The following is a 23,677-nucleotide window of genomic DNA, read 5'->3' on the forward strand; positions in this document are numbered from 1 at the left end:
AGAGTTGAGAGAATAAGGCTAGCCTAGGCTTCAGCGTGAGCTTCAGGTCAGCCTGGGATACAAAGTGATATCCTGTCTCAAAAAGCCACACACACACACAGACACACACACGCACACACGCACTCACTCACACACCACACAGACGCGCACGCACACACACACGCACGCACGCACTCACACACACACTCACTCACACACACACACACACACACACGAAAAGAAATAAAGAGGAAAGAAAAGGACAAGGCTGCTCCTCGGTAAGGTGGGGAAGAAAGTTTATTGTAGATATGCGGGAGGGCATAGCCAGAGGCACAGACATCTGGGAGAGTCCAGAGAAGACTTAACCAGACTGAGCTGGCAAAGGGGGAAGGATAGGGAAAGAGGAGAAAGTAGAGAGGGGTACCAGGTACAGCAGCCAAGAGCCAAAGGTCCAAAAGGGAAGAATAACCACAATGTCCCCTGGGCTGGAGAGTTCAGGTACAGGGTGTGCAGCCATACCCTGTAAGGGGTAGATACTGAAGGATGCCGGGAGAACCTGGCAGCCAGGGCCAGCTTTGATGTGTTAAATAGGCACCTCAGCTGCTTGTCTATGGTTTGAGACTTCTCTCTCTCTCTCTCTCTCTCTCTCTCTCTCTCTCTCTCTCTCTCTCTCTCTCTCTCTCTCTCTCACACAGGAGGAACAAAAGATAGAATGATAGTAGAAAGACAGAGACAGCCAGACCCGGAGCGAGGCAGAAGTGTGTAATTTTACAACTAATGAAATGAGATCTAGGCAATGATCACCAATGGCCTAGATGCAAGGTTGGTGGGAAAGTCTATCAGATAAGCTGACACCACCCATCCACTAATCAATATTAACAACAACAACAACAAAAAAAAAAAACTGGGGCAGCAAGGCACTGTCTACCTATGAAGGATGCAGCCCTGCCTGTGATATAGTCTTACCGAAATAAACCCCGACTCTAACCAAGTCTACCTTATTAGCAGCTTGTGGTGATGGGGGAGAAGAGCATTGGGGCTGGGGTGTAGCACAGTAACAGAGCATTTGCCCTGAATGCCCAAGGCCCTGGGTTCAATTCCTAGCACAAGAAAAGAAAGAAGGAAGGAAGGAAGGAAGGAAGGAAGGAAACAAAGGGTCATTTTAAGTTTAAGCACACCAAAGAAACAGCCAGCCCAAGGGAATGTGGACAATACTTCAGGAAAAGCTCACTGATCTTAAATAAATGGCAATTTAAAAAGAGGTGACAGCCGGGCGGTGGTGGCGCACGCCTTTAATCCCAGCACTCCGGAGGCAGAGGCAGGCGGATCTCTGTGAGTTCGAGACCAACCTGGTCTACAAGAGCTAGTTCCAGGACAGGCTCCAAAGCTACAGAGAAACCCTGTCTCGAAAAACCAAAATAAATAAATAAATAAATAAATAAATAAATAAATAAATAAAAAAGAGGTGACAACTCAGGAACACAGTAAACAAGATAAAGCAACTAGAGGTAATGCATATAACCCGAGGCCTTATTGAAACTAACTGACTTGGTCAGTGTTCTCTTGCTGTGTGAGACACCATGACCACAGCAACTCTTACAAAGGAAAGCACTTAATGGGGCTGGCTTACAGGTTCAGAGGTTTAGTCCATTATCACTGGTGGGAAGCAGGGTGGCACACAGGCAGACATGGTGCTGGAGAAGCTGAGAGTTCTACATCCAGATTCCCAGGCAGCAGGAAGAGAGCAACACCGGGCCTGGCTTGAGCTTCTGAAACCTCAAGCCCCCCTCGCATCCCCAGTGAGACATTTCCTCCAACAAGACAGACAAGCAGCTGAAGGGCCGCTTCAACACATCAAAGCTGGGCCTGGCTGCCAGGTTCTCCTGGCATCCTTCAGCCTACAGGGGATGCATGGTCTGAATACTTAGCAATTATTCTATACTTCACTGGATAACACGGCATTATGGTCAAGTGGTTAAGCAGTCTATTTTTAAATTGTGTACGCACACACGTGTGCATGTGGGTGTCTGCAGAGGCGGGAAAAGTGTTTGGCCCCCCTAGAGCTGGAGTTACAGGAGCTTGTGCACGCTGGGGAATGGAAGTGTGATTCTCTGGAAGAACAGCGAGGAGCCACTGAGCAGTCTCTCCAGCTGAAGTTCAATTTCTTAGAGCTACATACCCAAGTTTTACAGGTGAACTAAAATGGTCTGGCATATGATTTTTAGAAATAACCCCTGGAGAGGAGCAGAAACAAATAGCATGGTCTGAGTTGTTGAAGCTGGGCTCTGGTTACATCAACATACCCCTCGGGACTGTTTGACAAGTCTCACAATTAACTTAAGTAATACGGAGAACATTTATTTGGATTTTATTATTATGCGTACCACATGTGTATGTCAGTGTAGAAGGTAAGTCTGAGGGGGCGTCAGATCCCCTGGAACTGGAGTTTACAGGCAGTTTTGGGTGATATAGGTGCTGGGAATTGAACTTGGGTTCCCTGCAAGAACAATATGTGCTCTTAACCACCGAGCCATCTCTTCTTCTCCTGCCCCATAGAAAACATTTTCAGAAGTCACATGAGCCCTTTTGTGGGTATTAACGTACTGACCTCTCTAGAGTGTCAGGGGCAGGAAGGCCAGTCAGGATTGGAGCGTTCAGGGAGAAAGCAAGGCAGGAAGGACTGAACTTGACCAGAGCTGGAGAGAAGAATGTGATGTAAAAAGAGGGTCGTCGCTGCACCCTACTGCTGAAATCCAGCCTCCATGTGCCAGCTACCCTCTATGTCCTGGGAATGCTCCATCTTCTGTGACCCTTTTGAGAAAGAAAAGTGTACCTTGATGCACTTATAAGACCTCTCTGTCCCAGTCACCTGGGTGATGGTCCATGGCGCCATCTGCTGGCTACAAATGGAACTGAAGCTGCCAAAGCTGAGCCCCCAGGAACCAAATCAGGCTGATTTTAGCATGGACCCTTCTCAGCCAGAAAAGACAAACACGCACCAAATAAACATATAAGACGCTTTTAATTTCGTCACCATAAACATTATACTCTGATTTCTCACATACAGTATAAAATATTTACTCTGCTAAATAAATAAGACACAACATTATTGCAATCAGCACTGAAATTCACCCCCTAGACGAGAGCTCCTTGGCTCTGGCAGGGAGTACTCCTGAGTTTGTGTGAGATTCCCCAGGCTGTGACAGGTACGCCCCCGAGGCTGCGACGGGCAGAGGCCTTAGGAACCACACTTGTGCTTCGGGTTCAAAAAGTCCCACACAGAGGTCACGGAGCCAATGGACAGAGTTGGAAGGGCAGTTGCTTCATGGGTTCAGTCCTATAGGGGGGCAGTGAGGGAGTCAGGGAGCCAAGCTGGGGCAAGAGAAAAGTGGGACTTGGCAAGCTGTGAAGAGCCTGGACCCCATTCCACTTTCCCTCAATGGCTCTCAGTCAGGGTGAAGAGGACTGCCCAAGGTACTGGCTTGGCAGTTTGGGGGACCGTATCTATCACCCTAGAAGAGGAGTCTGCAGTATCGGCTATTTTAGTGGAACCAATCCTTGGGGATCCCACCCTACTCAACTCCTAGGCACACAAAATGGGAATGAATTTTACTTCTAATGTGTTAAATAAATAAATTAAATATTTAAAGGCCTGTGCCTCCCTGACGGCAACACACGGGCCAACGAAAGGGCCAACAAGCCGAGCCATTTCCCGGAACAGGTGGGGCGGGAGACTCGGCAGAAAAGCGGCGCTGTGGACCGCGGGGTCTCATCATGCCTCTTAGGGCTCCTCCTTCCTCCTTCCATCCTGTCGCACCCCATGGAGGAAAGGCCCATGCAAGAGCAACGGGGGCAGAATCTGGACAAGAGACTTAAGAGGGAAGTTCATTCAGGTCCCCAAATCCCTCCATGGTGACTCAAGCAGGAGATTAGCCATTAACTCTGAGCCTTGGTGACGCACAGGTACAAACCCACACTTGCATCCCTGCGGAACTTTAGCCGGGCACCCATGTGGGACGCGGCCAGTGGGCCGGCTTCTATCTGTGCAACTACACACCTCACGGCCTTAGGGGGGCAGCAGAGAGCTACACCACTTAGGCAACAACAGACCTGGAAAGGCCAGCTTAGCAGCCCTCTAGGCCGAGACTCCTGAGACAGACCCTTCCTCGATGCCTTACAACAGCATCTACACAGAGTATTTGGACAAGTCATTCTTGTCAAACACTACCTGCGTAGCGAAGTAAATGGCGACCAGACCCAAGCCTGCAGCTGACACCATATAGGCAGTGACAGAGTGGCTCAGCTGGACAATGGAGCCCATGAATAGGGACGGAGCCACCTGGGACAGCAGGAAGGCACTGTCCAGGATGGCAAGGTCCAGGCAAATGCCCCGCCCACTCACAACCTTGGCCTCGGGTGGCTCACCCACCACCACTCGCATGGAGACATCGCAGGCGGAGGCCCCGCAGAGTGCAGGTGGAGGCACCAGGATGCTGCCACTGCTGCCGGGGCTCACATGTCCATTGGGGAAGGGAGCTCCTGGCTTAGGGCCTGACAAGAAGCTGGTTGTCTGGCTGTCCTCACTGCTACCACCTCCAGCATCTCCTCGGTATTTGGGCAGGAACACCTGAGTGTGGGGGGCAAAAAGGAAACAAAGACAGGTGTGTGTCCAGGTACAGGGATCCCCAGATATGAGGAGAGCTCCTCACTACCTCTGACTCAGAGGCTCTAAGAAACTAGGCAACTGGCCTTCCAAAAAAAATTCCAAAAACTGGGGAGACCCTACTTGCTGTGGATCTACACAGAACCCCGGAATCAGAAGCCTGAAGTCTACTCTAGTTTTTCTGAGAATAGATAAGAAGCCAACAAACTCAGATCTGCTGGTTGAGAGAGGCACAGAACTCTCTAGAAAAGACAAAGAATGGGACAGACAGAAGCGAGACACAGAACAGAGAAACAAAACCCAAAGGAGGCACTCCTAAAGTCCCCAGTCCCACAGAAGCTACCTCGACCCCCTGCACACCCCTTCCTCTACTGGGCCATAGATGTCTTTCACTGTCTTGTCTCTCCTCTAGGGTCCAGGCTCTGGCTGGAGATACTGCCCAAGGTGAGGTCATCATTATCCTGGCCTTTGACCAAAGAGAGCCCAGAAATTGGGCCTGAAGAAGAGAGAGGCAGCAGGAAGGTCACTATAGTGACCTCCACAGCCCAGCTGCCTGACCCCACCAACCCTAGGCCCCAATGGCCTGGGGCCTCCTACTGCAGGACAAGATGAGGTCTTATCCCACACTGGTCTTTGTGCCAGGCAGAGTCGAGCACGGAAGCCTGACGGGGCTGCCTGCACCAGAGAACTGGGAGCTGGCGGCCAAGGCTGGGGAGGCTCATGACTCATCAACCCATTCCATAGCTCAGAGAGTGGTAAAGGAAGACAGACAGACAGAAGGGATGCAGGACCAAGCCTGTCTGCAGCTGCTGCTGGAGTTAGACATCTAGAGACCCTGTCCTCAAGCCTGGTCTTTGGACAGCAGCTTTTCTGTTTTTGTTTTTTTGAGACAGGGTTTCTCTATGTAGTTTTGGAGTCTGTCCTGGAACTAGCTCTGTATACCAGGCTAGCCTCAAACTCAGAGAGCTCACCTGCCTCTGCTCCCCAGAACTGGAATTAAAGGCATGAGTCGTCACCACCCAGCAGACAGCAGCTTTTAGAGCCCAGCCCAGAGCTCCAAGAGAGCCAACAGAAGCCCAAGGGAGCAGGTTTCCATTCCCAGACCACCTCTCCACACCGCTGCAAATTACTGCAGAGCAAACTGGCTGTGGTCAGGGCCGTGTCCTTCCTAACTCTGAAAACTCTACGTGGGAGGCCTGTAGTCTCTCCCCTAAGCTACACCAACACGTGCTCCTTAGGGTAGAGTTCTGAATCCAGGTCTTTAAACTCAGTGAAGACAGGGCAGGGGTCAAGGTGAGCATGCTGTTTAGGTCAGGAGACCTCCCACAGAAGGGGCCTTCTGCAGGGGCTGGTTAGTGCTGGCTGAACAAGGAGCCAGGTCCTCAGTTTATTGCTTAGGCAAACAAAGTCAGTATGTCAGGATCAGATATGCGCTGAGGGGACTGAGAGAGGGGATGGAGGCAAAGGGGGAAACAGGAGAGGCAGGGGTGGGGGACAGAGACACAGGGAGGATTAGAAGGTAAACCAGAAAAAGAGGCAAGAAACCTTCTCCCAAGCAAGATACAGATTGATCAAATTCCTCTCTGAAAGAATAGCTAAGGCCAGGCTATTCCGTGCCATCTGCTGCAGCCACACGCCCTACCTCTGGATACAGTAATACAGTAATACAGCCCGGAATAGAGGGCTTCCGTGCATGCTTATTCTCCAGGACTCCCAGCGACGGACTCTGCACTTCCTGCAATCATCCACTCAAGAGCTCTCTAGTTCTAAAGCCAGGAAGTCATTCCTAGAATCTAATCTACACTTCTTCAGCAGCTGGAGCCTCTGGCCCCAGCTGTCCTCTCTGGTTAGAGAAAGCCAAGCCTCTTCTAACATCTCTGGTCAGACACCCCATTCAGAAGGGCTCAGCCCGCCCCACCCTGTGTCTGGCCAATGGGAATACCTGTTTCTCGCGATGGTAGAGGGAGGCCAGCGTGTAAGGCAGGATCTGCAAGGCCGAGAAGGTGAAGCCGGTGAGGGCAGCTGAGGCTGTTACTACGACCACGCTGTGCGACAGGCATGTGGCACCAGCAGCCAGAGGAAAAGTCATCACACTAGCCAGATAGACTGCCCGGGTGCCAAACCGCTGTACCAGCCTGTCCATGACCAGGGAGAAGAAGAGGGAGATGGCGCACTGCAGGAAGAGCCCCAGGCTGCCCATTCGGATGCCTGGGGGTAGGGAAGAAGTGGGGTAAGGACCCTACAAAGTTTGGGGGAGCCAGAGACTAGTGGCCATGGGCACCTGCTGCCCAGGGCCCTCCCCGCCTGCCCACAACAATGGGATCCAGATTGTGACCAGTGAATGTGGCCAGAGCTGTCAGACAAGGGCAAAGGAAGATACACTAAGGAAGAGGTACAAGCTGTGTAACGGAGAAGGGCTGAGGAGCACAAGATGGCTCCACACTGGCTCTAATACAGCTCTGTGCAATGCCTGAATTAGAAGGCATGGCGAGTTCCTGGGAAAGTAAGCAGGGAGCAGAAGGCCCAGTGGAAATGGAGCCAAACAGACTTAGATGCCCTGCTGAGACCACAAGGATAGCGGCCACATTCATGAGCACATAGATGAATCATTTTTCTTTTACTGACAAGGAGCTGGGGCCCAGGGTATTGTCACCAGGCAGGGCAGCACCCACAGCAGCCTCCCCTGGGGCCAAAGGCTTACCTTCATCATAGTGTCTCCGGGCCTCGGTGCCTGGCTCGGCTCTGGGTACGCCCTGGTACAGCCCCTCTCCCACAAAGTCTGTGTAGAACAGTGTGAAAGTCATGAGAGCCATCCAGCTGCACAGCTCAGCCACGAAGAGCCGGCGCAGGGTGCGAGGCATGCGGCAGCACAGCTGGTGCAGCCGGGGAAACAGGGCGCCCAGATTCCGGAAAGCCAGGCTGACACGGCACGGGCAGCGGCGGCGGGGTGACACGGAGGGGACCAACAGCCCTTCTGCTGGCTCGGGTGGGCCCAGGACTGCCTCCTCGGTCACAAACAGAGTGGCTGCCATGCAGGCGAGAAAGATGAGGCTGAGGAGGCCAAAGAGGCATTCCTCCTGAGTGCCCAGGTAGGGGGCCAGGGCACTGGTGTCCCAGTCAATGGCAGGTAAGAGGTAGCCCAGGCAGCCCCCAAGGCTGATCATGAAGGCATAGACAGAGAAGGCTTGACGGCAGTGGTCTGGGTCCCGGAAGAGGTCCGAGAGTAAGGCTTCCAGCGGAGTGAAGCACACCTGGCCGCAGAAGTCCAGCAGCCCCACTCCCAAGATCAGCAGGGCCAACTCCAGGGGCCTGGTATCTGGGCACAGCAGCCCTGCCAGCCAGCCAGCCCTTGGGATGAGAAAGAGGCTTAGCAAGACACCCAGGGACAGAGCCCAGATAAAGGGTCTCCGGCGGCCATAGCGCCCACGCCACTGGTCACTGGCTGAGCCGAGGAGTGGAACAGAGACCAGGCCCAGCACTGGGCCAATGCCTGCAAGGACAAATAGCACAAATCAGTGGTCGGGACAAGAGGGACAAGGGGGAAAAGGTCTAGCTCCTTGGCATGACAACATGTCATACTGAGGCAAGATCCCACACTCGGCGTTGGCTGGGTCTCTGCTCCTCTCGGTAAGGTGTATCATAGACACCCTGTTTTCAGGTGAGGAAACTGTGGCAGGCATGTAACACCTGAGAGGCAACGACACGGGTCTGCTGCGGGTTAGAAGCAGGGTTTCAACAAATAGCAGAACCCAGAGCCTGCATCTCTGCATCCTCCTCACAAGGCATTCTCTCCAGAAGGAGGGAAGCCACAAGAGTAACCACCTGTTGTCTGTGGCTCTTGCCGAGCTTGTTCACAGCATCAGAAGCCCACTCCACCTGTCCTGTGCCCGGGAAGGAGAATCCTGACTGGGAAACCATGGTGAAGTCCCAGTTCTATCTACCGAGCAACGGACACACCAGCCAGGCTAAAGAAGACAGACCTAGTCTCCCCTAAGCTTCCCTTTCCTTGTGTGTAAAGTGGATTGTCCCCAAGGGCTGGTGTAAAGGGGAACAGGTAATGACCCCACCCCCTCCCAGGCAGGAGATCCAGATGCATTACTAGAACAGGCGGAAAGGAAGGCGGAGAGACTCACCCAACACCATGGTCATGAACTTCTCCTCTACCCCTACTTCCAGCAGAAGGGGTGGCACATAGGTAATGCCAGCAGCCAGGCACACTTCCAGGCCAAAGGTCAGCAGGTTGACCAGCAGGAGCTGGGCTTTCCGATGCCGTAGCAGGCGGCTGGCCCACAGCCTCTGGATCATGATGGACAGGGCAGTTAGGGCTTCAGGGGCTGTTCACATACTCCACAGCTGCTTTGGCTCAGCCCTGCCATGGCGTCTCCTCGCTACCACCAACTTCCTAGGGTTCAGCCAGACTCCCATTTCCGTCAGCCCTTTGGTACCCAAGCAGCATTTCATCCCACGCTAAACACACGTCATCACGCAGTGCCTCGATGGGGACATAGCTCATCAGTCAGATCCTAGAAGGGCAAGACAGTCACAGTCACATGAAATGTTGGGACCCGGGCACCAGATCTCCAGCGTTTGCTTCACATTCTCTGAAGCCTACTCCTTTGCAGGCCAGTGAGGTAGCCCTACACTCAGCTGCCCCCAACCCAGACACTCTGTCAGGAAAGTCATGTTAATATTAGTCTAGCATTGATAGAAGAGAAAATGACAATTGACCGTCGGCACGCCAAGGCCAAGCAGATGTCATTTCCTCTTGTTTGAAGCATCTCCACAATTGCCCCTTTTTGGAGAAACTCAGGACTGGCTCCCAAGGTGGCGCTGGACACCCTCTGCCAGGCCCAACTCATTTGCTTTTCTCTCCAACTTCCCAAGATGGGGCCACTCAATTCTTGTTCAAAGTGACAGTTCTGGAGCTAAGAGGTGGCTCAGTCAAGCATCTACTGTGCAAGCAAGAGGCACTGAGTTGAGATTCCAGGCAGATTTTTAGCTGGACACGGTAATGTATATCTGTAACCCTCAGGCTGGAAGGTAGAAACAGGACGATCCCAGGGTCATCCAGCTGAGTCGGTGACTCCCAGCTCCAGTGAAGAAGACCTGGTCCCAGAAAATAACTGAGAGCAATAGTAGAGGACATTTGATTATCAATCTCTGGCCTTTGCACACACCGATACACATGCATATGAACACATACCACACACACACATACTTCGAGGCGAGGGCGGGGGGGGGGGGCGGGTGGAGGCTCAGTTGGCAAAGTGCCTGATACAAAAACATAAAGATCTAAATTCCAATCTCCAGCACCATATAAGAGCCAGTGTGGCCTCACTTGCCTACAGTCCCAGTGCTGGGGTGGAGCCTGGCAGGCGGCTCTAACTCATGGACCAGCCAGCCTAGCCAATTGGTGAGCTCCAGTTCAACAACAGATCCTGCCTCAAAAGAATAAAGCAGAGTGTCAAGGAAGACATCCACTAGCTCACCTCTGGCCTCCACTCACACAAACAAGAACACGCAGCACACACATAATTACGCTCGTGTAACCTGTTAAAAAGCAAAACAATAAAGTGGCACTTCCTCTTCTCTACCCGAGGCCCTGAGCCATGCATTTAACACTGTAACCCCCACGCCCAGGCCAGAGACATGAGGGAAGAAGAAAGGGGACAGTTCCTCACGTGGGGTTTCAGCCTGTCACTGAGATGCAGAGTTCCTCTAGGAGCCCAAGGATCTCTTGAGTTTTCCCTCGAGTTCACTGTTCCCAGGAGGTGGGGGACAGTGCAATCATACACGACTGCCCAAATGTCCCAACCAGCTGGGACCACTCCTAAACCCCAGCCTCACAGCACAGGATCCGAGACCTCTCAGCCCTAGGTATTGATTGGTAGCATCTGAGATGATACTGATGAGCCCTGAGTTTGTGGGATGCCATGGCTTCCTAGCTGACCTCTGGCCTCCATTCACACAATCCTTCCATAGTTACTGGGTTCACTGGGTGACTAACTGCCAGGTCTTGCTTCCCGACAGGCACTACTGCTGCCTGCTATGCAAACTATGAAAGAAGGGCATGGTGAGTAAGTAGTCCTACATACAGCTCCCTCACTTCGAATACTGAAGCAGAAGGATCATCAATTTGAGGCCAGCCTGAACTATATAGTGAGCCCCAATATTAAAGGAGGGGTTGCGTGTAACTTAGAGGTAGAGAAACTGCCTAACATGTGCAAAGACTTGGGCTCAACCCTGCAGCAGCGCCATACAGCTATGCATATATACATGCGTGCGCGCGCGCATACACTCACACACACACACACACACACACACACACATTGTTTTTAAAGACTGAAAGGGGAAATTTCAAATGAGCATCAAAATGTACTAAAAGACGGGGAGCAGGCCCTGGTGAGAAAAGCTAAGAGCCTGCCAACCTGCATTTACCCCAAAAGAGGAAGAGGAAACAAAACTTGCCACTACACCCCACTGGGACACACCTTTCCACTCCTCACCAATCAACCCTATAAATGTTACCGAAGAGAGGCTACTCCTGATGGGGAGGGCTGAGGCGGCTGCAGCTCCCAGCAACCAGCTCCTGATAAAAGGCGCTCCTTTATCTTCTCCACTAACACCAGGCCCCATGCCCCCCCCACCCTGTGTGTCAAAAAGCCTTTAGTAGGTGCTAAGCTCTGCCCCAGAGAGACCAGACACCATCTAGCCGAAGGTCTGTCTACTCCATACTGGCCCCCTGGGGTTCAGCTGCTTGAAAACCAGGAAATACAGCTTGAGATAAATCTGGGCACCTGGCAGCTCCCTCCCCAAAGTCCCTACACGTTGGTAAGGGCTTATGAAAGGTTTATGGTAAGGTTTATGAAAGGGCAGCATGAAAAAGGAAGATAAAATACTGACCCACACATTCCTGAAGCGGAAGCAGCGACAGTCATCAGCGTGAGCTGGGCTACTTGGGTTCAACTTGACCCCTGCCCTTTCCCTAGTGATACAAAGGGAAAGTGTTCCCCAGCCCAGAGCGGCAGGTTCTGGGGTAAAAGACTTCTAGCCATTCTACTCCCCACCCTCGCTCGGCCTGGGAGGGACTGGGCACTCTCCTGCACTGGGTTTAAGAGACCAGGTCCTCCTTGAGCAAACAGAGACTTTGCCAGACCCAACCTCACCCATAAACCTGCCCTTATTCTCCAATTCCTGCTTTCTCCATTAGTCAGGTCACTCCACCTGCCTTCCTTCCCTCTCCCTCAGCTCTCCCTCAGTCCTCTGGGCACTTCTGGGAGTGGGGAGTTCTTCGGCCACGGGGTGGGGGGGGAATAGGAACACAAGCATTCCCCATCCTCCTGCAGTCCAGGCAGCTTCTGAGCTAGGGTGCTTCTTTGCACCCCACAGAGATCCTCTACCTGGTATTTGGGGTCCGGCCAGGGGCTCACACAATTAATTCATGGAAATGAGTGGGCAGGCAGGCTCCCAGGCCTGTGTGCTTTGGTTGCTGAGTCTGCCCTCCCTCTTTTCATACCTTCTGTGCCCTGGTAGGAGAAACACTCCTCTCGACGGCCCAACTTTTCTGTCCAGAATTATCCAAGGAATTCTAAGCCCCAAAGAACGTCCCCCCCAAAGTCCTACTTTCTTACCTCATTGCCCTACCCTCCTCAACTGCCGCCCTGATAAGGGTCTGCCAACCCCAGTGCAGGCCCCCATGCCCTGACTCCAGCTGACAGAATTACCCACAGGGCCCTCTGCCCCAGGTACCAAGACAGAAACCCAGTACCACTCTGGCAGCAGCACCAGAGTGTGCTCTCATCAAAGCTGGGAAGGGACAGATCACAGTTGCCCCTTTCAGTCCGGGATCTCTCATCCTCCTGGGTTAAGGAACACCGGCAGGACGACAGGATCTAGCTCTCCCCATTTTCTTCTCATCAGAGACTTTCAGATTCAGGTGCTTTCCCCACGACTCCTAGAGCGCTTGGTCTGCCAAACAGGAGATCAACCCGCAGAGCCAGCTGCTCACCTGGAGAGGGGGTGGCAGGAAGAGAAAGGCGGAGGAAGGCTGACCAGGTCAGGGGAGGAAGGATAAGCATGAGCAGCCTTGCAGATGTTCCTCTCAAGCTTCAAACGTCTCCCTCCTCCTCTGTGGGTCCTCATGGCCAAACAGCGAGACAGCCAGGAGAAACCACTCGGACCCTTCATGGAGCTTTCCCTAAACCATCCTTCCTCATCCCTATAAGGATCAGAATTAAAGCCTATGAAGGTGGCAGAATGGGGGCGTCAGTGAACCTGGACTCTTAACAATTCTGTGAACCTTAAGATGCAGCACCAAGCCCCAGGGCAGGCAACTCTTTGACACACTTCCCAGCAAGACTAGGGACCTTAGAATTAGAAACGTGTGTGCAAAGGGATGAACAGATTCAGCAGAGGTGTGGGTTTAAAGGATGGAAAGCCTAGTCTTCCTCCCAAACACACCTATAACATGCCCAGCCACAAACCCAGTGAGGGCCAAGACAGATCCTGCTGGCCCAGAATGCCCCCACTTCACCCCCAGCAGGCAGCCTAGGGAAGCGAAACTGAGTCACAGGAACAAACTTGGCCTGAACTTTGTCCAAAACTCAAAAGACAAGCGTGGAGGCCAGCACAGGAAAGTGACCCAAGTGAGCCCTGTCCTTCATGGCTCCATAGGGGAAGGGCGGATCAGAGGCGACATAAAGAGGCCTTTGAGGGCTTTCAAAGGGGCTCCTGCCACCCCACACGGCTGAGGTGGCCCGGCGAGCAGATACCCTCTGCTGACAGAGGCCACAGCCAGCAGAGTCTGGGACAGGCCCCGCCCCGCCACTGTCACACAGAAATTCTATGGCCTCTTTATGCATGCCGGAGTCCCCACACCCCGCCCAGGCACATCAAACAGCCTCGGCCCTCACACTGACCCCGCAGGCTCTGCGACCCTGTGTCCTCCCCTCCACACTCACAAAGAGGGCTGCTTTCTCACAGACGGGGTCCGCTGGAGACTCAGAACACACTTCTCTAGCTGGAGAGAGAAACCTGGTAGGGACTGTCTTGCAGCAGGCACAGCCAAAGAGAGGGGTTGAGCACCCCAGTTCAACTTCTCTGGCCCATTCCAGGCAAGGCCAGAGGGAAAGGAGGTGGGGACCCCTGCTCCTCCACAGTGGACGGGATTCAATGCTTTGTTCCACACTGAGCAGACCCTTGAGGCTGGCAGCAAGAGGATGACCCTTTGGGGTCTGAGTGTTTCCCAGCGCAACACCCTTACTGCCCATACCCTTGCCTCAGCCCCAGGAGACCAATGCCCTGAGCCTTGCCTAACAATCTTGACACACAGCACAGTGCAGCTGCATCCTCATGGTAGCTTCATAAGGAAACTTAGAGACACCTTAAAAAAAAAAAAAAAAAAAAAAAAAAAAAAAAAAAAAAAAAGCCTTGAGGCACCAAGCTTGCTCTTTAGAGCCCTTTCTTACAGACCTCACGCAGGTGCTGTGGAAATGTCTACCTGGGACGGGGAACGCAGCGTGGAACCACTAAGTCCCCATACCTCCCAGCCTATCACTGGTCTTTGGCTTTCTGGGACCCGCTATTTCCAAATGGGGAGGGTCTGTTTATCCCTTGCCCCACTCAAGAAAAACTCCACAGTGACTACTCAAGCAGCACCACCTCACAGGCATCTGAGGACCCCCTCACAAGGTAACCTCGCCACTCTGAGGGAACCCTAACAAAGAACAAGGGCTGGGCAGAGGGAAGGGGGACCCGGCCCCACCCCAGGCAGGTTCCCCAGCTCCTGCCTCCCCCGTGGCTGGGAGGCCAGGGATTTAGAGTTCACCCTGCTGAGCTGCCTTTTCTTCCTTCAGACTAGAAGCCTTCTGCTCAGCAGCTTGTCAGAGAGAGTGAGGGGCTGCAGGCTGGGACACAAAGGGGGATTAGGGAGAAACCTCTGGGCCTGTGGAGTAATCCATCAAACTCTCCCCCGCTGCCAGCTCTGGCCCCTTCCCACTCAGTTCCCCTTCCAGCTGCTGCTGGCCCCCCACCTCCTCCTGCTCCAGAGTCCTGTCACAACCAGGCAGCAAAGAGAATCCCAGGCCCTGGGGGGGCAGCGGGGGCACACCAGAGACACTGGGAAAAGGGCAACGGCTCCCTCCCCCCACTCCCTCGAAATGTGTGAAAACCCAACAGGTGGCAGTGGCTCGGAGGAAAGTGGCCTTTGTTGCGGTGTCTGAGAGCCCAGCGCAGCTTCGGAAGGAAACAAATGCTAGAGCCTGAGGGAAGGGGAGGGAAGGGGTAACAAGCCATCCCCGGAGGCTGCGCGGATCTCCCCTCCCCTTCCCTCTCCAATCTAGTGACAGGGACTCAGGGGCTGGCCTGAACCTCACCTTGGCCAGCAGTCAGTCCTGGCAGCCCAGGCTGAGGCTGCAGTACCCTTAGGTCTCCTGGTTGGCCCTGGTGACAGTCAGCACACACGTGTGTCTGTTTCCAGGCTTCACTGCTGACAACAGCTGCCACCCACGGTCACACTGTATGTGTTCTCCGTACCAGGACAAGCAGCAGTCTTTACCAGAAGGAACCCTCTTCCATCCCTGGGGCTCTCCTGCACCTTGGCAGGTTCCACAGTAACCCAGCTTTTGGGGGATGCCAGTTTCAGCCTGCTTGTAACTTGACCTACTGACCCTTAGTTTCCACATCTATAGCTCATAATTGCAGTTAGCCCGTGTGACTGCTGGCTACATGCATGCCAGCCCCACTTCCAATCAGTTTACTCCGCCAGTTCACTGGGTGACAGGGGTGCAACTAGCATGCCTGTTTCACAGAAGGAACTTCATGCTGCTGATTTCAGGCTGCAGGTATGGCTCAGTGATAGGGTGCTAGCATGCAGAATGTTCCAGAGTTCCAGCCTGAGCACCACGAAGCCCAAAACCTACAAGCCAACAACTTCAAAGCCACGTGAAAAAAAGGCTAAGGGGCTTTCTCAGGACCTAACACAGCGGTTGAAAAGATCCATTCTCCTCAGGTTCCCCTCTTCCCCCACCTACAAGGCCTCTCACCAGATCCCAGCAGCCCCCAGGGGCAAGAGGAATGCCAAGAATGTAAACGCCTTCCCAGGTGCTGGCCCCAACAGGTGAGGCGAGGTCAGTGCCACAGATCTGCTGCCGAGGGAAGGCTGTCCCATGGTTACCGGACAGTTGTTTCCATCTACAGGGACAATGACAATAACTGACCCGACCAACTGCCCAGCGGACATTTAGTACATGCCAAGAGCGTGGTAGATCTCTTAATAAAGGTCTACCATACAGACTTGCTATTTCATATTCCTATTTCCCAAGAAGCAAACTTCAGTTTCAGAGAACCTCCAAGGTTGAAAAACTAAAACCAGGAAATCTACAACCATTCAAAAAATTCTGGAAGACACTTTGAACCGCGAGCCAGAAAGATGTAGCCCTATTTCGGCAACACTGACAGCTGTGTAACACAGGAAAGCCATTTCACAGCCCTAGGACTGACTCAGTTTCTATACCTGTAAAGCTAATCTAATGCCTCCGGTGCACAGTGAGGTGACCAGCACCTGTCCTGCGTCTCTGCTAGGGTGATCTCATGGTCACAGCCTGTCTTCCATGAGTCAGGGAGATGCAGTGGGGAAGAGCTCCCCAGCAGCACTTACCCCATCAGGCCCGTGCACACACTGCTTAGATCCCAGCACTATGCCAAGGTCAGAAGTCACCTGAAATGCAGCCGAGTAAGCAGGGCGCCAGGGCAGAACTGCCCTTTTTGCTCCTCTCTTCTGGAGCTGGACTCTGTTCCTGGCAGAAATCAGTAACTAAATTCTTTCTATTCTTGGTCCACAATAAAAGCAGAGTGCCAAAAAGTCCTGAAGTTCTCTACAGAGGAGGAAGAGAACCAAGGGAGTGACGGGGGTCTCGGCACAGTCTCCAGGCCACTCAGAAGTTCCCTCCCACTCTTTCAGAGCCTCTGCAAAGGAAAACTTCAACAGCCTTTCTCTCGGTGAACTTGACACCTGTCCGTCAGCCAGGCCAGCCTGGGCAGCTCTTCCCATGGTGCACACAGCCAATCGGAGTCCTCTCCCTTAGGCTGGCCTCTTTCTAGAGGTGAGGAACACAAGAAAGAGGCCAGGGCTGAGCATTTGAGCCAAATTCGGGGCTGAGGAGAGCTCTGGGCAGAGTGCTCTGGATGCCCTACCTCTAGGGTCGTAAGTCTGGCGGCCTCTCTCTACCCTGACATACTCAGGTCTGTGATCAGTCTATCTGTAATGAGAGGGATCTAGGGCAGTCAGTTCTGTGGAAGTGTAGTCCCAAAGACAGGAACACACCTGTAATCCTAGCATTAGTGAGACTGAGACAAGAGGACTATGGGTTTGAGGTCAGCCAGGTCTTCATGGTGAGTTCTAGGCCAGCCAGGGCTACACAGTGAGATTATGTCTCAAAAACAAAGCAGGCTGGTGTCTAGTTCAGCAGGGACAGCCTATATAGCTTATAGTTGATCCCAAGCCTAGAAAAAACAATCACACAGGTGAACAAGGTTAAGAACAGATCCCAAAAGAAAACATGAAGAAGCTGGTTTACCCACCCTTGGAGGAAGTACACTTCAACGTGCAACCTAAGGACCCCTAAAGAAATGACGAAGAGAGTGGTTGTGGCATGCACCTTTAGTCCCACACTCGGGAGGTCGAGGCAGGCGGGTTTTTGTGAGTTCAAAGCCAACCTGGTCTACAAACAGTTCCAGGACAGCGAGGGCTACACAGAGAAATTTGATGTCGAGGAGAAAAAAGAAGCATCTAAGAGCCCTAAAAACGTGCCCATCAGTACTCCCCCACACCAGTGAAAGTGATGGAGGCACAGAAATAATTGATTAGCGCTCTACTTAGCAGGAGAGAGAAAGCTGATGAGGTGTGATCCGAGTGCAGGTCAGGCGGTGTAAGAGCCAAGAGCCGAGACACAGGCCAGCGAGTAGGGGGCACGGCAGTGTCAGAGTCAAAGCTTCCTGGAGGAAGTGGACCTGTGGCTGAGTCACGAAAGGTAAGCAGGTGCTGCACACACAAAGGGCACAGAGCCCCTAGAGCCTGGGATTTCCAAACACAGCCAGCCCTCCTCCTGGCCCCTCTCCAGTGAGGTATACAGGAAAGAACATGAGAACCAAAGCCACACCACTGGGTTCTGATCTCAGATCCGGCTCCCAGGTCGGTGTGTCCTAGATGGTCACACCTCCTTGGGCCCAAGACAGGGGAATTCACTGGCATTTGGCTGGTTTTTGCTTTCAGCTATTTCCCCTTTCTGAGCACCCTCTGCCCTTCACCTGAACCCCCTCTAGCTCAAGTCCTAATTCTCCAGGGCTCCCCCTGAACCCCAAGACGTCATGTTCTTTCTCTCCCCCGACTCTTTGCCACAACTAAGGCACGAGGCTGGATTCTGCATTTGCTCCTCAGTCTCTGGTTTGCCCCTTTCCCATGGCACCCACCCTGTGCAGTCCAGACAGCAAGAAGCAGAGCACAGCCCAGGCACTGGGGGTCCAGAGGGCAGACCAAGACAGGAATTTTTTGATTGAATGAGGGAGTCCAAGAGTCAGCCGGGGGCACTCTCAGGCATCTGGGTGCACAGATCTCCAGCAGCAGGAGCTGAGATTCTACATGGCTATACCCCTACACTGATGACGTGCTCCTAGCTTGGATACTATTTGCTAGCTCCAAGTACACTTGAGATTAGATACTTGGGGGTGCTGACGGCCCTCTAGGGAGAGGAACTGCTATTGGGGGCTGGTTGGTCCTGAGGGTACCCTATCTGGCTGGCCATTTAGCCTGGCCTGGGTTTGATGACCAATGACAGCGAAGATAGGAGTTTCTTCCGACTTCTGGCTTGTCCCAGCACCCCAGCAAAAGTGATGTCCAGAGTTTGGGGAAGGCAAACATACATTTTTTTGAGAATCTGGTTTATGCAGATTTTGCCGACATATGTCACATCTAATTCCCACCACAACCTTGCAGGGTGACTAGAACCTCCACCTTACAGAGAGAAAAACGCCAACAGTGTGGGCAGGATGACATCTTCAACCTCGGAATTAAAAAGGCTCCCCATTCCAGTCCCTCAGCCGAAGGATGAAGAAGCACAGACCCTGTAGCAGCAAATGGGATTAAACAGGTAATTCTGGCCAAAGATCAGGACGCTGATAAGGCTAGGTCACTGCCCCATTCCCCCTCCCACTCCCACCCCAGGCAACACTCAATACACTAGACAAAGCTCAGAACTCCAGCTCTGTGGCTGGGAGTCAAGTGGCATCAGCATTTGAGATGCTGGGCCTGGCACCAGCTGGTCCAGCCTCCACGCACACTGTCCAGCAAGCAGGGCCACTTAGGAAGTTAGGACTGCAATCTAACTCGGTGACGGAATGAAAGCCTAGAAAGATAGGCTGGGCTTTCCTCATGGATAGCAGAGGGTAGCCCGAAAGACCCCAAAGGCTGGAGAGAGAAGACACAGGAGTTCTCACTTCAGGGTACCCTCCCCACAGTCTTCCTAAAAGAACATGTAACCTATCCACACAGAAGGCTCTTAACCTTTCAGGACATGCATTCACTCCCTTACCTCACGGTGCCCTCCTCCAGACTGAGTATGCTCCTGGGAGGGAGGCAGGCAGTGGTTTCTGCACTAATCATAGAACACGTCAGAAAGTAGAGATGTCCACTCAGTCTTGGTTTGTTCATTGCACCGGACCCAAAATTCAACCGCAAATGTGTTCCCTCGCACCTTATGTATGGTTCTATATGGTGACAGTCCCTGGCTAAGAAACCAGTTTCTAAGTTAATCCACCATGATTGCCTGCACACAGCAGCAGCTGACATTTATCTCCATAAGCAGTCACTCTGCACAGAGGTTTACCTGCGGCCGGCTCCTTAATCCCAAAATCCTGGAGAGCAGGTCCTAGTATGCTTGCTTGGCAGAGGAGAAAGCACAGTCAGGAGGCCAATAACTCACTCTGGAGGAAATGGGATCTGAGCCACTTGCTAGGGCCAAGTCTCTTAGAGACTTGAACAAACTTCCCAAAGGGACAGGAGTCTAAAGAAGTCTAAAACAGTAGCGTTTAAATATACATATATATATGTATATATATATATATACATATATATATGTATATATAAATATACATATATATATATGTATATATATAAATATACATATATATATATTTATATGGAGCAGGGCCCAAGTTGGGCGTGATGGTATACACCTATAATCCCAGCACTAGAACGTTCAAGACAGTTGTGAGTTCAAGAACAGCCTGAGCTCCAGACACTGTCACAAAAAACAGCAGGGCCCCCAAAGAGTCTCAAACCAGTTGCTGCAGACCATCCAGACACGGGTGATAAATATAACAGCTCAGACTAGCGTGCATTGAGCATTTACTACATTTTACTACATTTTCAGACATAAAATGGGTTTGCTTGTTTTGCTGGGGGGGTTGTTTGTTGTTATTTTAGTCTCACATAATTCAGGCTGGCCTGGAACTCATTACCTACACGAGACTGGCCTTGAACTCCTAATCCTCTTGCTTCGGCCTCCCAAGTGTGCTGAGCTTACAGGTGTAGGCCATCAGGCTGGGCTAAAGACACACAGTTAAATTCTATATATGTTATTTGATGAAGTTATATGTTTAGACTGTGTGTATCTTCTTAGTGCTATTTGTGCGCTGTAATTAACTTAAATAACAAAGCTGTACAGAGGGCATGGTCATTATCATCATCGTCCCCATTTCGCAGCAAGGTTGAAAAAAGTTAGCACAACTTGCAGGCTGGTGGAGCGCAGCCGGTGGAGCAGAACAGGCGATGGAAAAGCTGCCTCTCCTGGCAGTCTGTGTTCTCACCCCCCCCCCCACCCCACCCCCGTGCTGTAAGGGTCCAGTGGTTCCCACCTGAAGTCAGCCTTACTTCCGGTGACCTTGAACCATGCATTCCTCCCCCACCTTCCTGCCACTCTGTCCCCAGGGCTCTGTTCCACCTTGGGACCTGTACCCAGAAGCCTGCAGGGCATAGTGGACCACCCCGGGACCTTGTCCAGTTCCTCTTCCAGCTCCTCCGGGGTTACTCAGAGAACCAGGAGGACAGCGGATTTCACCCTCCACCCCAAAAGTGCATAGGAAAGCTCCGCTGGAAAAAGACCCTCACTGGGGCCTGTGTGTCCAAAGCTGTATCATTATCTTTAGACTCATCCAGTGAGTCAAGCTCCATTCTCTGGGCACTTTTAGTACAGTCTTGCTTCCAGGACAGCCCTGGAGCTGGGGCTGGCGGGAGATAAGGGAGGAATGAGGGGATGAAACGGATCCAACAGAAGGGCCAGAGGCTTCAAACATGTCCTTCTTACTCCATAGGACATGGAGCTCTGTGAGGTTCTGAGGTTTCCTGTCCAGCATAGTTCTTGGGCCCCTCCTCTTCCCAGCTCCATATGTCAACCTGTTCCCCACGCCTTAGGCACGTGGGCCCACACCGAAGCTGTCACTCTGGGAAAGGAATTGTGCTTCTCGCTTAGGAAACAGAGGTCAGAAACTCCAACAATCTCACCCTCCCTACCGAGTAAAGCTTCCAGCAAGAGTCATTCTGAACCCCGTGTCTACGCCATGCCCGGCTGCAAGGCCCCAATTGGGCTATTCAAAGTTCAGCTTAGCTGGGATAGGGTCTGTCACAGCTGGACATCAAGTTCTCTCCAAGTACCCACCGGACCAAACTCCTCCTACCTCTAACTCAAGACTCCTGGGGAAAGAGGAAGCACCGGGTACCCCGTGGCCTTGAAAGAGTCAAGTGCGTGTCACTAAGGAGTGGGCTGAGTCGTAGGTCAAGGGAGAGAGCAGTCACAGGGTTCCCTGGAGGGGAGCGAAGACCAGCGGAGGGCTGAGCCTGCAGGCTCCTGGGGTTTCTTCAACCGGCGTGCTGCCGCCCGCCTAGCGCTTTCTAGAACCGCAGAGTACTCCCCATCCCTACCTGAGCCTTGGGACATAAGAGCTACAGACCGCGCTGCTTTCCCCTCCTCAGGATTAGAATAACCGAGGCAGAGAGGAGGGGCACAGAATCGCGCGTGTACACATACACTCACCAATCCAGCCTCAACTCCACCAAAGCCTTGCCCCAATTCTACCGCCAAGAAAGTTAAGTCCCCCTTCTGTCCCGGACCACGGCGCCCAGCCGGAGGCCCCTTCTCGGACTCCCCCTAAGTGTGAACTGTGCACGCCGCGGTGACTCATCTGCCCCTTTCGGGCGAAGCCCAGACAAGGGAAGAAATAAACGCAACTTTCCAAAGAAAACTCTGCAGCGGGAGGCTGCAGCAGGGCCGGCCTGGCCCGGGACTCCACGGCCCCGATCCCGCCCTCCGCGCTCGGCCCCGGACAGCAGGCGCCGCAGCTCAGCGCTCCCGGAGGAAGCGCACTCGGCGCGGACGCGAGCGGGCGCCCGCCCTGGGCACCGGGCCGCCAGGGGCCGCGCCCTCCCCACGAGCCTCCTTTCGCGCAGGGCCGGGACGCCACGGCGCGGCCCCATCCCGCGGGAAGCAGAACGCCACCGCCGAGCGTGGCCACCCGCGCGCTCCTGTCCCACCGGGACTGGCCCCTCCCCTACCTGGCCCGGCGCGCGGCTGTCACCTGGGGCTGGCGCGTGCAAGCTCGGACCCCTGCTTCTCCAACGCGCGCCAGCGGGCGGCTTTTAAATCTCCAGGTTACTCGGTGGGGGGAGAGAGCATGCGCGCTGGGGCTGCCAGGAGGGGGGCGGGGCGAGGCGGGTCGGAGGTGGGGGGTGCTGGGAGGGGATGGAGGGGTGGGGCCGGTCCCCAAGGGAAGAAAGCGGGAGGTGGAAAAGCAGTCTCCTTTCTGGTCGTGGCCGGACGGGCAGCCCCCGCGTGGCTCCTAGGCTGCCCTATCATTACCTAGGGCCGTGCACCGCCCCCTCTGCTGCTCGCCACCAAAACATTTTGGTAAAAACTACCCGGCTCCGCGGGGTACCTCCCCTCCGCTCCCGAGCCAGTCTGCGACCATTACCCGCGCGTGCCGTTCTGGACATCCTGCTGTCCAGGCACAGCTACGACCGGGGTACCCGCCCTGGCCCCTGCATGCCTTGAAAGGATCTGCCACATTCTGCGAGTTACTCTCCCTGCTCTCAGAAAGCTAACTCAGTGCCTCCTTCTGCAACTCAAAGACAAACTCCCAATTCTTTTTTTTTCTACTGTGATTATGTATACGGAAGGAGAGGTGATATATTGCCACTAAAATGTTCCCAGTCAATGTTTCTAAAAGTCCCTTGACTAGCAGGAAGCCAGCGCAGGTGAGACGCAGATCGCTGCAGTTCTGGCCTGACCTCAGGGTGGAGGATGGGGGCTTTATTGCGTCTCTTTCATACATAGAATTTTATAAAGAGAAGAGAAATTCATTTAGGCGACTTGTTAATTTCAATATCACAGGCCAGGGATTTCTGCGAATTTTTGTGGTGCACGAGACTCAGCTGATGATAAAATATTAGAGAAAAATGTTACATTGATATGTGTTGTGTGTTAGGCTGAGGATTATTTTGATTGTCTCGGTATGAATATGAATAGACCTTTTTTCTTGTCATTCTCTGAGCAAGGTAGGCATAACAAGTTCTTACCTGTGTGAGCATTTATATGGTATTAAGTGTGTGTAATGTGTCAATGAGATGAAGTCTTCAGGAAGATGTGTGTAGGTTTGTGTTCAAATATACCACGCTACACCTTGAGATCTTGAGATGGATCGGGTGTCCACAGGGTCCTGGAACCATCTGCACTACAAAGTCCCAGGAGATGCTTTTGATGGGAAGGACCTGGCTGGCCTTAGGTCGAAACTGGCCTCTGTGGTGCTGGATTGTAATGCTAGCCCGGTGTTAACCAGCTGTGCACCACGGGGCAAGTCCTTCCCATGTTCTGGGTTCTGTTAGAAGAGGCAGCTAGTCGGCTGATCCTTAAAGGCACCCCCGGGTGGGAGGATGGGGGCAGAATAGAAAGAGATATCAAAGGGAGAAGTGGGGTAGTGGGGAAGAGAGTG

The 23,677-nt window shown here is 53.1% G+C and overlaps 1 protein-coding gene across 3 annotated transcripts; it reads right to left on the minus strand.

Moving 5' to 3' along the window:
* Positions 1 to 2,982: 2,982 nt before the first annotated feature.
* Slc45a3 (solute carrier family 45 member 3) lies at positions 2,983 to 22,351 on the minus strand. 3 transcript variants are annotated; one of them, XM_038349406.1, is made up of 5 exons: positions 22,245 to 22,351; positions 8,776 to 9,165; positions 7,344 to 8,132; positions 6,585 to 6,850; positions 2,983 to 4,606 (listed from the first exon to the last, which is right to left on the minus strand). In XM_038349406.1, exons 2-5 carry the CDS (start codon positions 8,945 to 8,947, stop codon positions 4,166 to 4,168), a joined length of 1,668 nt encoding a protein of 555 aa, XP_038205334.1. In that variant the 5' UTR covers positions 8,948 to 9,165; positions 22,245 to 22,351; the 3' UTR covers positions 2,983 to 4,165. The 3 variants fall into 3 exon arrangements, with proteins under 3 accessions (XP_038205334.1, XP_038205333.1, XP_038205332.1); XM_038349405.2 differs by having other exon boundaries at positions 22,268 to 22,338; XM_038349404.2 differs by lacking the exon at positions 22,245 to 22,351 and adding an exon at positions 16,299 to 17,676.
* Positions 22,352 to 23,677: the final 1,326 nt, after the last annotated feature.

Source organism: Arvicola amphibius, chromosome 12 (assembly GCF_903992535.2).
Source record: "Arvicola amphibius chromosome 12, mArvAmp1.2, whole genome shotgun sequence".
Taxonomy (NCBI): domain Eukaryota; kingdom Metazoa; phylum Chordata; class Mammalia; order Rodentia; family Cricetidae; genus Arvicola; species Arvicola amphibius.